Genomic DNA, 15,843 nt, shown 5'->3' with positions numbered 1-15,843 from the left:
GGGAAGAATGCTTCTTACACTTGTGGTCATTGGGAAGAATTCTCCCCTTACAGATAGCTAAAAATATCAATGGTGCCAGTGGGAACTTACAGTATCTGAGTCAGAAATTGCTCATTGCTCAAGGAACCCCTAGCAACCTATGCAGGAACCCTGGTTGAGAAACCCTGTTCTATCTACTTAATCTACAAATTATTTCTATGTTTATGACAACATTTCTCTCCTCATCATGTAACTTCCTATACATATTCTTCTACAGTGGAACCTTGCATTACGAGCATAATATGTTCTAGGAGAATGCTCGTAATCCAAAGTACTCGCATATCAAAGCGTGTTTCCCCATTGAAGTCAATTGAAATGAAAATAATTTGTTCCGCATTGTCTTCAATGGCATGCGGCCAGAGGCGGGGGGGGGGGGGGGGGGGGGGCTACCGGAGAGCCTCAGAAAGAGCCAGAAATGCCAGAGGACAGCTCGGTTGACCTCGGCAAACCTCAGAAAGGCTTGGAAACGTAGTATTTCTGAGTCTTTCCTGCTCGTTTTGCAAGACGACACTCGCAAACCGAGTTAGGATTTTTCAAAATACAGTGCTCATATTGCGAAACACTCGTTAACCGCATAACTCGCAGTCTGAGGTTCCACTGTAGCTATAATGAAGGGGGTGGGGCCAAGTTATACAATCGGTGGCTATAGACATCGATTGTATGCACGGGAGCGCGCCCGCAAGCTAACCCCCACTGGAGAAAGCTTCCCAGAGGGGGTTAGCTCGCGGGGGAGCCGCGAGAGCCGCCGTGGGACCCCAGAAGAGGACGGCCACCTTCTGCAAAATGAACTGCAGAGTGGAGGTAAGTATGATATGTTTGTTTTTTTAAAAAAAAGTAATAGCTGAACCTTTACAACCCCTTTAATATCACTTTACGTTCAGTTATTCAATTGTTTTAAAAGCATTTGTGTTTGTGATGTAATTTGTTTTCCATATGACTGGAAAATTTAAAAAATATTCAAACACAGGGGTTGGTTTACTAAAGTCAAAGAGACTGTGCACTTTGCAAAGTGCAGTTTCACTCTGCAGGTGCAATTGTTCCAGAGCTTAGTAAAGGAGGTCAAATTTCTCTTTACAAAGAACACCCAATCACATGCAAGGGGGGGGGACAGCACTTTTGCTTGCACATGATTGGATGATGGTAGTCAGCGGAGCTTCTGCTAATTTACTAAGCTGTGGAGAAACTGCTCTTGCAGAGTTCAACTGCACAGTCTATTGCCTTAAGTTAATTAACCCCATTATTTGAGTAAAGATTCTCAACTCCTTTAGTAAATCAGCCTCATTGAGTTAGCCTTGCCCTGGTGTCTCTTGATAAACTACCACATACCTCCCGCTCTCCTTGTCACCAAAACATAGGAACTAATTGTTGTGTAGTCCAAGATAAAAACAAGGAAGGCTGAGTACATTCCTTGAGATGACACAGGCATACCAAACAGGACACAGGATAGCTATGAATATCTAAAATCATCAACAGGTAAGCTTTAAAGTGTTTGTAGGAGAGGTAGTGGCATATAGAGAAACCCTCCATGTTCCTCCTGCAGCCGCTGAAAGCCCACTTCTCCTCTCCCTTCTGCAGGCATTCAGTTGCTGCAGGAGGAAAATGGAGGGGGTCAGTTCTTCTAAATGCAGCTGTCTCTCCTATCCAGCTTCTTTCTGCTGCCCCCCAGGTCCCTGTGCTCTCTCTCCGGGCCCCCCCCCTGTGCTCTCTTCTGCCCCCCCCCCTCTCATCCCGCTGGCTGCTGTGAAGGATACTGTCAGGATGGAGAGTGTGGAAGGGGCCGGTAAATGTGGCCCCTTCTTTTTCTCAATTGATAAAGTCAGTAATCAGTACCAATCACTGAGGCCAGGTTCACATGTATGCAGCCGCGGTTAACAGCTTGAAGTCCGGTGCGTTCCTGTTCACCGGTTCGGGTGCAATTGGGATACAAATTTTTGCCTGAATTCGCACCTGAACTGACCCAAAAACGCACAGGGCCCTTTTGGAATTCGCACTGCGGCCGCCCCGGACATGTGGAAACCAGCTCCATTGAGAGCCGCTCACACTCGCATGTCATGGGAATTGGATGTGATAAAAACCGTATCTAATCCACACATATGTGAACCCAGCCTTAAACTGTGTTTACTATGCTTCAGTTTGTGAATGAACGGGAGGCTATGCCTGTCCATTAATTCTGTGCAGCTGAGGTTGCAGAGAAGGAAATTGAGGACTATGTGCTCAATCTTCTTTCTTTGTCTCAGCCTGGGTTCATACTAGTGCAATCTCTGACATTGCATGTGATTCGCACCCGCACCGCAGGTGCTGATCACATGCGATGTCTGAGCAGTGCGAGTTCAGCCACATTGGATTCGCACAGAAAAATAATAATAAAAAAACACATAAAATAACAAAAAAAAAACGACTGACACCAGTAGAGGAACTACCAGGGTCGCAAAGGTAGTACTTGTGACCGAGCCCTGGTGTTCCGCCACTAGGCTCAGAAGAAAAGTCCCCAGCCGGGGGGTCATGGTGTCTCGCACTGGGGCCTTGAAGGTTCTGGTTACGCCTCTGATTGTGGCAACTATAACTTGCCTTGCAGAGTTGGACGATGGGAGCGAGCTTTTTTAATACAAAATCCCCCATAGTATTAAAAAACAAAACAAAAACAGACATTAGGAGGCAGCAGGATCGCCCATCAGGCACCGTGGATCGCTTTTTAGATGGTGGTAGGCATTGCTGACAGTGTGAAAGAGTCCTTACGGGTTTCGTTTCCAGCACAGCAGGCTGTCTAGACTGTATGCAGGTGGTGGGTACACGCTGATAAAGCCGTATATTAAGTCTAGCACTCAATCAAATCAGATCTAATAAGGGAACCGTGGAATATGATTTTTGCATTAACATCCTGCATCTTAGAGGAGCTCTAATGACATTGGTAAACAGGATTTCAATTTTTCTTTTTTTAAACAGAATCCCAGTACGACATTAGCAAGGCACCGGGAAGAGTAACCACAAACTTGACAGGCTTCTTTAATTCCCCCCACCACAGCCCCCACATAAGTTTCCCAGAATGGGTGGGGGGAAAAGCCCTACTGTTTATCTGTCTTCCAGCCCCAACGCCATCCCACCCTCTGCGAGTCTCGGGCCAGATTTTTGCGTTCGCCTCTTGGCTTGCGAGCCCACCACAAAGTACTTTCACACACACACCGCAGTCCACAGGAACATGGTCCCCATCCAAGATCCAGAGCCGCTCGTACAACAACTCCCAGATAGCATTTCTTCAGAAAGCAAAGAGACTCCAGAGTCATTAGAGAAAGAGATCGGAGGAGGCCAGCCTGGGAAATGTGCTACACACTGGCACTTTTTAATAGAAAGAACACAATCAGTTGGCCATGTACCAAAAGAATACAAATATCTCCAATAACGTGTAATTTTATAGAATGAACTACATTTTTATCCAGAACAGACATTGTATTTTATTTACATTATTTTATTATATTTATTTTATTGTTTAAGGAATATGTAAATCCAATGACTAAAATATCATATTAAGTCATCCCATAATAATTTGTAATATTTTAAAATTTGCAGTTTTTATTACTAAAGAATTGCAGATATTGATTTATTTTTTATTTTTTTATCGAGCTTGAACCAATGTTACTATGCATATACCATATTTAAACATAATTTTGTATGTGGGGGCGAAGTGTTATTAAATCTCAACCTTTAGGAGATACCATCCCTAACATTTTTCATAGAAGAATATAGGGCCTGATTCACAAAAGAGATACGAAGGTGTATCTCCTGATACGCCGTCGTATCTCTGAGATCCGCCCGTCGTAACTATGCGCCTGATTCATAGAATCAGGTTACGCATAGATCTCACAAAGATCCGACAGGCTGCAATTCTAGGCCGGCCACTAGGTGGCGATTCCATTGCGGTTGGCGTAGAATATGCAAATGACTAGTTAAAACGAATTCACGAACGTACGCTTTACCCGTCGCTCTAAATTTACGTTGTTTCCATAGAGATACGTGGCGTAAAACTAAGGGTGCCCTCTAGGTGGCCTAGCCAATGTTAAGTATGGCCGTCGTTCACACGTCGAAATTTGAAATTTCACGTCGTTTGCGTAAGTCATCCGTGAATGGCGCTGGACGCCATTTACGTTACCGTCAAAACCAATGATGTCATTTAGCGCAATGCACGTCAGGTAATTTTAGGGACGCGCATGCGCAGTACGTTCGGCACAGGAACGCGCCTAATTTAAATGGTCCCCGCCCCATTTGAATTAGGCGGGCTTGCGCCGGGCGGATTTAAGCTACGCCGCCGCAAGTTTACAGGCAAGTGCTTTGTGAATCAAGCACTTACGCTGTAAACTTGCGGCGGTGTAACGTAAATGGGATACGTTACGCCGCCGCAGCGTAACACAAATCTATGTGAATCTGGCCCATAGAGATTATGTGGCACTTTGTGTATACCTCCTTGGGTATAATACAGGCAGAACACAGACTATGTATTTATAAAAATATAACATTTTATTAGAAATATCACAAATATTAAGAAAGAAATTTAAAAACATCCACATAAGTTGGCCATCCAAGATAGTACATTTTCTGGCATTAAAGGTACACCTTTGTTCACCCTATTTTTTTTCTTCTAAATTCCAGCTCCCCTATGTACCAATATGGCATTAATGTACTTATTTTGCAAAAACAAAACAGCTTCCCATTAATTCTACACAAGCTTGCCTCACTCTCTTCATAGCTGTTTAAACAAACTGCTCCATTACTTCTGCCTTACTTCCTGGTCAGACTTTAGGTCATGACACAGGAAAGAGTTGACCAGCTGAGGGTAGACGATGCAGGGTGTGTGCTAATGAGATCATCTGGTCAACTCCTTTCTGTGCCATGACCTACAGTCTGTCCAGGAAGTAAGGCATAAGTAATGGAGCAGAGTTTTTAAACAGCTATGAAGAGAGTGAGGTAAGCATGTGTAGAATTAACGGAAAGCGGATTTATTTTAGCAAAATAAGTACATTAATGCCATATTGGTAGATAGTGGGACTGGGATTTAGAAAAAAAGATGATCAAAGGTGAAATTAGCCTTTAAGAACTGTTTTTTTCAGGCCAACGTTTTTTTTGGGCAGTCACGCTTCATCAGGGCCTTGGATCTTATTATGGAATACTGTAACAATATACATAGGTAAATATAAGCCAACAATACATCTCATTGGGGCTATCCTCGATTCCCCCCTCCTTTTCTAATTGGTCCAATATTTTTAACATTTTGTAGTCAGTTCTAGAACATATGGTATCAGGGTCTTGTTTAAATTGTGATTCAATGTTTTATAGACATGTGCGGTTCAGTTTGTTTTGTTCCGAACTGAAATTCTGACAATTTTTTAGTTATTCGGAATTTCGGATTTTAATTAATCCAAAAAAAAAATTAAAATTTCTGACAAAATTTGAATTAGAATAGTTTACGAATCAAATTTGAATAGTTTTCTAATCGAATTTGAATAGTTTTTCGAATCACATTCAAATTTCCGAAGAGATTAGAATCAAATGTAAAAAAAAGGGATAGAATAGAAAAGAATAGAATAGAAAAGTATAGAATATAATTAAGTAAAACGGATCAGAATATAAAATAAAAGAATAGAAAAAAGGATAGAATATAAAATAAAAGAATAGAGTAAAATAGAACAAAATAGAATATAAAATAAAAGAACAGAATAAAATAGAATTGAAAATAAAGCAATAAAATAAGAATAGTATTGGGTGGACTCCTGCGCTGTGTAGGATATGGTTGAAGGAGAGTGGGCCGGATGGGTGACAATGGGGTGAATGGATGTGGGTACTGCAGCAAACAACAGGGGTGTTGTCCTCTCAAGACAGAGAAAATATAATGTGTAAAGTGTGAAAGTGTCTGCGCTGTGGGAAACCTGGACTGGGAAAGTGGCAAGGGGGGGGGGGGTGAGTGAGCGGAAGACCGTAGGTCAGTGAAATAATAAATATATAGACACAGTAAATGTGACCCACAATGAAAAGGAAATGGGTGTGGTCTGGCCTAAAAGGTATGGCGAGAAACACAGAGAAGCCTTATCACTAATAAGTGAATAATTCAAACAAATGAACTTTTGGGGTGAATGGAGAAAATCAACATATAAAATGAGCAAGACTCAAATAAAAGTGATAGAATCTGATAAACAATGGTGAAAAAAACAAATCAAAAAAAAAAAAAAAAACCAAACAATAGGGATTGACTGATAAGTAGGTAAGTGATTGAGTGTAAGAAATACCAAACTCCAATGGGTCGTGGTGTGTGATCAGGTAGGTCCACACAACGTGCACCCTTCACCAGTAGTGAATCAAATGGCTTACCTCTCTACTCACATATAAACTCAGGTCAGTCACTGTGCCAGCTGGTTATTGAATGTATATTTGCTTGTTACAGTCTCGGTGCATACATGTAAAGACAGCGATATAGATGTTGTTGCTTTGACTTCTTGCAAACAACAAGGAGACAAAATTCCCACAATCAGGGGTGGCTAATAGTCCACTTACACAACTTACAATGATGTATAAGGGGCGTGTGCCTATCTCCACGAGCGCCGAACTCGTATCCCAATCTTCCTGCTACTGCCAGTTTCCTCTCAGCATCGAATGGAGCCGTCCGCTCGTGATGAGACAAATAGGCAGAGATGGAAGAAGAGAGGGGGGCACATCGCGTGAGCCAGGCAAAATAAGTTTATTAAAACAAGTATAAAGAATAAAAGACTCACATAGGGCAGTCTAAAGGCAGTTCCGTAGCTACGAGCGCCGCGCTCGTCCACTGTCCGTCAGGTGCTGCTCCTGGTGTGTACTCTGTATTCCCAAAAATACAGAGTACACACCAGGAGCAGCACCTGACGGACAGTGGACGAGCGCGGCGCTCGTAGCTACGGAACTGCCTTTAGACTGCCCTATGTGAGTCTTTTATTCTTTATACTTGTTTTAATAAACTTATTTTGCCTGGCTCACGCGATGTGCCCCCCTCTCTTCTTCCATCTCTGCCTATTTGTCTCATCACGAGCGGACGGCTCCATTCGATGCTGAGAGGAAACTGGCAGTAGCAGGAAGATTGGGATACGAGTTCGGCGCTCGTGGAGATAGGCACACGCCCCTTATACATCATTGTAAGTTGTGTAAGTGGACTATTAGCCACCCCTGATTGTGGGAATTTTGTCTCCTTGTTGTTTGCAAGAAGTCAAAGCAACAACATCTATATCGCTGTCTTTACATGTATGCACCGAGACTGTAACAAGCAAATATACATTCAATAACCAGCTGGCACAGTGACTGACCTGAGTTTATATGTGAGTAGAGAGGTAAGCCATTTGATTCACTACTGGTGAAGGGTGCACGTTGTGTGGACCTACCTGATCACACACCACGACCCATTGGAGTTTGGTATTTCTTACACTCAATCACTTACCTACTTATCAGTCAATCCCTATTTTTGTTTGTTTTTTTTTTTTTTTTTTTTTTTTTTTTTTTTTTGATTTGTTTTTTTCACCATTGTTTATCAGATTCTATCACTTTTATTTGAGTCTTGCTCATTTTATATGTTGATTTTCTCCATTCACCCCAAAAGTTCATTTGTTTGAATTATTCACTTATTAGTGATAAGGCTTCTCTGTGTTTCTCGCCATACCTTTTAGGCCAGACCACACCCATTTCCTTTTCATTGTGGGTCACATTTACTGTGTCTATATATTTATTATTTCACTGACCTACGGTCTTCCGCTCACTCACCCCCCCCCCTTGCCACTTTCCCAGTCCAGGTTTCCCACAGCGCAGACACTTTCACACTTTACACAATAAAATAAGAATAGAAAACAAAATAATAGAATAGAAAAAAAACAATAGAATATAATGGAATAGAAAGTAAAAATCAATCTTCAAAAATTAAAAATTTTGAATAGAATGAATTTGCTTTAGAATGGAATTCGATTAGAATGCCATACAAATGGAATTAGATTCGAATTTCAATGGAATTTGAAACATTTTAATTGATTCGAAGTTGAATAAATGAAACTAATTACGAAAATGAGTTAAATGAATTTAACTTAACACGTTTATGTAAATAACAAATCAAAACAAAACAAATTTTATAAACTAAACTAAATTACCCCCTCCCAGCACAAACATTTGCCCCCCCCCCCCTTTCCCAGCTAAAATTCTCCCTTTCTTCAAATCCCCCAGTAAAAATCCTCTCCCCCCACAAAAAAATCACTCCTCCTAGTACAATTCCTCTATCCCCAAAATTCCCCCCCCCATAAATAAATAAACAATTTCCCCTCCTAGCATCAATCCCTTCTACCATATCACCTTCTCTAGCACAAACACCTCAAATCCCCCCCCCCCCAGCATAAATCTTCCTCCCTCATCCCCTCCCAACACAAATTCCCCCAAATCACCTTTCCTAGCACCCCAACCACCACCAAATTTCCTCTCCTAGAACAATTCTTACCCCCTGCTGCCCCTCAACACAAATTCCCCCAAAATACCTTTCCTAGCACCCCAATAACCCACTACCCCCAAATTTCCTCTCTTAAAACAATTCTTACCCCTGCTGCCCCTCAACACAAATTCCCCCAAAATACCTTTCCTGGCACCCCAATCACCCCCTACCCCCAAATTTCCTCTCTTAAAACAATTCTTACCCCTGCTGCCCCCCAACACAAATTCCCTACCCTTTCAATCTCCTTGTGGTGCCCCCCCCCCACCTCACATGATACCACAGTGTCCAGGTAACTTCCCCTTCTGCCCACCCCTTGTCCCAGCCCTGCGAGATGGTGACCTCCAGTGATCAGTAAGCAGAAGGGAAGCCACTTAGCATGGGACCTGCAAGCTAGTAGCAATCATAGTAATAGTGGTGACTACCAGGGCTGCTGATAAGCCAGTACAACTGGCCCTGTTGTACCGGGCCCAGCCAGCAGGGGGGGGCAGGGCAATCTAGGATAAAAGAATGCAGAACAATAATAAAAAAAAAAAATTTCACCAACAAGCAATTGCAATGGCATTGGCAGTATGGGTGGCACTGTCTCTTTAGGCAACACATGTGTTTCTGGCATTGGCAGCATGGGTAGCACTGTCTCTGCAGACCACACATGTGTTATGGAATTGGCATGGATGGCACTGTCTGCAGCACATTATGGCATTGCCATGTCCCACCATCAAGTTGCTGATCGCCACAATTACATGCACTTTGTTTTAAGGCGGGGTCTGGGGAGAGACCAGGGGCGCAGCCAGGGGGCTGAAGAAGGGACCAGGGGTGGGGCTAAAGGGGGCCCCATCACGTAGGCTGTACGGGGCCCCATGATTTCTATCAGCGGCCCTGGTGACTACCACAGTGATTTTCAGCTTCTAGGGAGATCCCACAGGTATTATACATGCATAGAGTAATATAGTCCTAGAGGGCAGCACAGCTTGAAGCAATACCTCTTGTGAAGTGGACTACCATTCCTATCTTTGCCGGGTTATCATACTTATGCACAAGAGTGCTTTTGTTGTTTGATATTATACATACATACTTACAATGATCCAAGCTGGACCAATATAACTATGTAAAAAATTGCCATACCAGGGATTTCGTTTTAAGAGAGAACCCAAGCCAAAGAAGCCTGGGATACGGCATGTGTTATATATTCCCAGGCTGATCAGCAGTCCTCGCTGTGGGGGAGCTACATTATGGCTACGTATAGAATTTACACAATTGGGCATTTTACTTATTTTGTGACCACAGTAAACACATGTCTGTGCCAGAGAAGCATGAAACATTATTTTATGAATTTTATACGGATGCCAGAATTTGGACCCTCGGGGTGTAATACCTAGCTGAGAGGAATTTGGCAGCTATGACAAAGATGTAAGCTGTGAGAAACATACGCTGGGATAAGACCTAATTACAATTATTGCATTGTCTTTTCCTATAGTGCACATGCCAATCCGGGCAATTATGCAATCCCTGCAAACAAGGAGCCACAGCAAAACCAACCACGCTTGCAAAACACTTGGGATTGTGGGAATAGTGATCCATATCAATACCAGGCTTATTCAAAGTCATTATAAAGACACATTTTCTTACAGCTGTAAAAAAAAAAATAAACACATGCAGCCATGTACGATATGTATTAGTAAATCATTAACTGTATTATTTAAGCACTTCAGCCCCAGATTTTTTTTTAGCCTCTTCCTGACCAGAGGACTTTTTACAATTTGGCACTGTGTAGCTTTAACCGTCCCGTGTGAAAGAGGCCTTAAGCCCTGTACACACTAACGGTTCGTCTGATGAAAACGGACCGATGGATCATTTTCTTCGGACGAACCAATCGTGTGTGGGCCCCATCAGTTTTTTTCCCATCGGTGAAAAAAAATAGAACCTGTTTTAAAATTTTCGTATGGTTAAAAACCGATAGAAAAAAACAATCGTCTGTGGGGAAATCCATCGGTCAAAAATCCACGCATTGCTCAGAAACTAGCAATACCATGAGCTAAATATATGAGAACCTAAAACTAAATAATTACACTGATCATGGAATAATACTTTTACAGTCATTGCATTTTACCATCAGGTAAATAGAAATGCTTGTCAAAGTGCATTTAATATATTATTTATCAACTGCTGAAGTAGTATCCTGCTAAGGAATTTACCTTAGGCAGTAGAAGTACCCCCTGATCCTGTCACCCACTGAGTAAACGCACCACTGGTCGTAGACCAATGCCAAGGTGGGAAGAGGTACCCTGTACACACGATCGGAATTTCTGATGGGATAAAATCCAATGGAACTTTCTGTCGGAATTCCGTTTAACCACTTAAGGACTGCATCCTGCACATATACGTCGGCAGAATGGCACGGCTGGGCACAAGCACGTATATATACGTCCTGTACTTGTACCCAGCCGTGGGTCGCGGGCGCGCGCCCGCGGCGCGCTCCCGCGACCCAGGCCGAAGTTCCGGGACCGCGGACCCGATCGCCGCTCGAGTGCGGCGATCGGTCCCCGGACCTCAAGAACGGGGAGAGCCGTGTGTAAACACGGCTTCCCCGTGCTTCACTGTGGCGGCGTATCGATCGCGTCATCCCCTTTATAGGGGAGACACGATCGATGACGTCACACCTACAGCCACACCCCCCTACAGTTGTAAACACTCACACAGTGAACACTAACTCCTACAGCGCCACCTGTGGTTAACTCCCAAACTGCAACTGTCATTTTCACAATAAACAATGCAATTTAAATGCATTTTTTGCTGTGAAAATGACAATGGTCCCAAAAATGTGTCAAAATTGTCCAAAGTGTCCGCCATAATGTCGCAGTCACGAAAAAAATCGCTGATCGCCGCCATTAGTAGTAAAAAAAATTAAAAAAATTAAAATGCAATAAAACTATCCCCTATTTTGTAAATGCTATAAATTTTGCGCAAACCAACCGATAAACGATTATTACGATTTTTTTTACCAAAAATAGGTAGAAGAATACGTATCGGCCTAAACTGAGGGAAAAAAAAAATGATATATGTTTTTGGGGGATATTTATTATAGCAAAAAGTAAAAAATATTGCATTTTTTTCAAAATTGTCGCTCTATTTTTGTTTAAAAACTAAAAACCGCAGATGTGATCAAATACCACCACCAAAAGAAAGCTCTATTTGTGGGGAAAAAAGGATGCCAATTTTGTTTGGGAGCCACGTCGCTCGACCGCGCAATTGTCTGTTAAAGCGACGCAGTCCCGAACTGTAAAAACACCTTGGGTCTTTAGCCAGCATATTGGTCCGGGGCTTAAGTGGTTAAGCTGTCTTGCATACACACTGTCAGACCAAATTCCGACCGTCCAAAATGCTTCCGAGCATGCGTCGAGTTGATTAGGAGCATGCGTGTTTTTTTCTTCGTCGGAGTTCCACACAGACGATGGGAATTTCCGATAGGATTTTTTTTTCCATCGGAAAAAAATAAAACATGTTCTATTTCTAAATTCCAACGAAAAAAAAATCCGATGGGGCCCACACATGGTCGGAATATCCAATGAAAAAATTCCGTCTGACTTTTTTCATCAGAAATTTCGATCATGTGTAGAAGGCATAATTGTGTTAATTTCATCCCATACAGGTGGGGTTTCTGCAGTCGCGTAAATGCCCATCTGCACTAGCTCTAGGTAAAGAGACCTTGTCACCTTACCTCTACAGGGGAAAGTCACTGTCTCTCTGGACAGGGCATACCCCAACCACCATATAATCACTTTATTTATATTAGTTTCTTGCCCTTTCACAACTGGCAACACCATTTGGCACTTTTGGGTATGAAGGATGAAGGAGCATGAGACCTACTCCCCCGTGACGGTTCTCGGGTCTAGCAGCCCATCGCTGGGCCCAGAACTTTCACATGACCAGGTGAGGGATATCACCTCTCCCAGGTCATCGACACAGCTGATCTCAGTGCGAGTTGCAAATAAGTAAGCAGCTGCAGGGGGACGCAGCTAAGATAAATATATGGGGATTGAGGAATGCCATTTCCAGTAAAACTACCACCTTGTAATGTTACAAGGGTATCTTGCCCCTGAAGTCTACAAGAGCTATCAGAATCTAGTGAGCAAGGGAACCAAAAATTAGGTGAGTGAAGGGGATTAGTCCTTCAGGCTAGGTTTATCGGATATGTCCGATGGCGGATTTTGATCTGATGGCTGTACACACCATCAGATCAAAATCCCAGCGGAAAACATCCGCGGTGACGTGGCCGCGCAATTCGCCACGACAATGACGGGCGACGTGCGCGACCCTGGAAGGTAAATCATTTCGACGCATGCGAGGGATGGGGATCGGACGGACATATCTGGTGAGTCTGTACAGACGACCGGATAAGTCCGAAGGACAGGTTTCCAGCGGATAGATTTCTTAGCATGCTAAGAAATTTTTATCGGCTGGACAAATGTCCGCTGGAAAATGTCCGCTCGGGCCTACACACGACCGGATCTGATCCGCGGATAAATCCCAGCGGACAGATCCGGTCGTGTGTACAGGGCCTTAGGCTGCAACGGTAGCATACAGAGGTGTACACATGCCATGGCTGCAATACTTTCCATTGGTGCATGCCAAAAAGGATCCCCCCTATCATGTTTGGAAACAGGGGTGCCGCCTGCCAAATTGAACATATTCAATTGATAGAGCGACACTGTACACGCCCCTCACGGCAGCGGCATTGTGTTGTGGGTATTTAGGGGTTAAAACAGGTGGTGATGAGGGGACATATCACATCAAATCCCACCATGGATCGTTTTTCAGAGGGCGATGCATGTACAACTGACACCTTAAACAAATTTATATCATTTCACACTACCAAGTGTTGCTCATTCTATTCAGCTCCAGGTTTATGCAATGTCCATTAATGTAATGGAAAAGAAGCCATACGAAGGGGCAATAAAAATGCGATTCCTAACATAAAATACCGACTGATGAAAAATAGTCCAACCTTCCCTATAAAAAAAAAAAGTTTTGCTTTAACATACACTTTAAAGGGGTTGTAAAGGAAAACATTTTTTTCATAATAAGCATCCTTTACCTGCAGACATTCCTCTGTTCTGTTCACTTCCCACTTGTCTGATTTTACTGACCACCGTGAAGGGAGGCTTTACTGTGGTGGTCAGTAACGTGCTCACCCCCTCCTGGGAACTACATATGTGCGGCAGGATGCTCTCTACGTGTTAGAGACTTCAAGGAGGTGTGAATTACTGAGCGTGCCGCAATTCATACTGGGAAATGTAGTTCTTACATAAACGAGTGCCGCAAACCAGGAAGTGAATGAGAGAACCGAAACTAGAATGCCGGAGGTGATATAGATGAAGGAATTTAATAGGTATTTACTTGTTTTTTTAACAGAATCATTACACTATTCTGTCTGTCTACCTTGCAGACATTAATTTTAGGCAAACAAATGTTTTCCTTTAGTGACCCTTTATATAACTATTTCATGTGGAAAAAAACATAAAGATCTTAATCCTGTGCAAAATTGTATCTGTGACTTTAACATTTTGATGAGAAAATTAGCATGCCATAAAATAAAAGCACATGCAATATAATTCCTGAATTGATGCTGATGAGTTTGCCAATGCACCTTCCTTGCACAGTGCCCTAAAACTTGGCACTACACCAATTTTTATGTCATTCAGGGATTAAAGCGCACCTGTGCCCAGATTATGGACATTAAATGATTTAAATATTCTTAACAGGCAGCGAAAGAGCTTTAAAACAAGCCACCCCTGACCTCTTTATCTGCATGTGGTGTGAAGTAATTTAAAGATCAATAATCACAGCAAAGACAAAGATACAAAGCATTGGAGAGCTGGGAGGCTGTCAAAAATCCGGTGCAAAAAGAATAACAAAGAAAGAAGATTTCTGTGCCGCTATAGTAAATTTGAAGATTTATTTTTCCACAACACCTATAGCTACAGAGATGAATAAGGGCTTGTGTTAAAATGCTTTTACTACTTAGTCAGAGTATGTAAAAACTTTAGTTAAACTTTGTATAATCTGGGTACATTCAGATAATGACTACTCTGTTCCACTGTTCGTTCCTATCATTCAGCATCCTTATTCATCTACTGGAATTCATTTTAATTCATCATGAAGTTACAAGTTCAGAGCTAAAGTCATAAAACTTGTTGGATAACGTCATGCAATGAAAATGCAGCTTTCAAAACATGTTATGCTGCAATAAACCTAATGTTTCCAAAGCTTGCAATTTCTATCTATTGGGTTAGCCAACATATACTTCTGATTAAGTTATTGGCTTATACAACACTGCACCCCTACTGCTGATGTTATACAACAACAACTCTATACAATCATTTATTTTACAATACGATAAACAAATCAGAAAATTCTCCTGTATGCCTCCTATGTCCCCAGAAACTTCCCATTTAAGACCAATCCCTCTTGTAGTTGGCTCCCATAATTCTCACCATTCAATGCTCAGTGATCTCTGTCGGAAAACAGGCTGCTCCAGAGGTGCCAACTCAGCATCATTCCTCTTCTCAGACTTCTCTTTCAGCGATAACCTGTGTGTGAACTTGGAGAGACCGCCAAGGGACCTGTAAATGGGACAAACAAAAAAAGCCAAGGTTTAGATAGTCCTTTGGTCAATCCGAATACTTAACTCATCTCCAGATTTGCAGTGTCCGCCTTCCATCAACCACGGCTGAATGAGAAAATAATTCTGCAAAGGATGCAATATTAAGCCATGCTGGTTCAATTTAAATAATAGCAATACTGGAGAATGACACTGTACCGCATTGTATCCAAGGCTATTTATAGTGCATGTGCACAGACTGTACTGCAGCAGAGAGATGAATCATGGCAGATATGCAGTGCCTGTGCAGGCATATGTAACAAATACCACTCACAGTTCCATGTCCATTCCCCAACAACACACACACACACACACACAAATACAACAATAGCTTGCATAAGCGGCATCGTAAACTTGCTCGTGGGGAAGATCTGGAATTACTAAATGAGCAAAGCCTGGTTTGAAAACAGTTTTTGCCTGAAGTAACCCTAGAGAAATCACATTATGTTATCTCAGTAAGATTTTTTTTGTTTCCTTTGGGCATGAACATAATGCTTATGTTCAGCTGCGGAGTACGGTACGAGGTAACCAGGAAGATGCATAAAGATGTAGCGCTGCGAGCATTACACACACACAAACACACACACATACTGTACGGCACATTCAATAATCTGAGCTAGAAAAAAAGACCTTAACGTCAAGAGGAACAACTGACATTTACCACTTCACA

The 15,843-nt window shown here is 42.4% G+C and overlaps 1 protein-coding gene across 3 annotated transcripts in view; it reads right to left on the bottom strand.

Annotated features, from left to right (window-relative positions):
* The window catches only part of LOC120943363 (ankyrin repeat and fibronectin type-III domain-containing protein 1-like), a 407,577-nt gene that overhangs the window by 103,390 nt on the left and 288,344 nt on the right, over window positions 1-15,843 (bottom strand). For all 3 annotated transcript variants that reach the window (XM_040356610.1, XM_040356611.1, XM_040356612.1), the window contains one exon: window positions 15,007-15,135. In XM_040356610.1, the coding sequence (XP_040212544.1) occupies window positions 15,007-15,135 (129 nt within the window). The remainder of the gene's footprint in view (window positions 1-15,006; window positions 15,136-15,843) is intronic.

Source organism: Rana temporaria, chromosome 6, assembly GCF_905171775.1.
Source record: "Rana temporaria chromosome 6, aRanTem1.1, whole genome shotgun sequence".
Classification (NCBI taxonomy): Eukaryota; Metazoa; Chordata; class Amphibia; order Anura; family Ranidae; genus Rana; species Rana temporaria.
The sequence above is the reverse complement of the archived record's forward strand: the minus strand, read 5'-3'. Positions and strand labels throughout refer to the sequence as shown.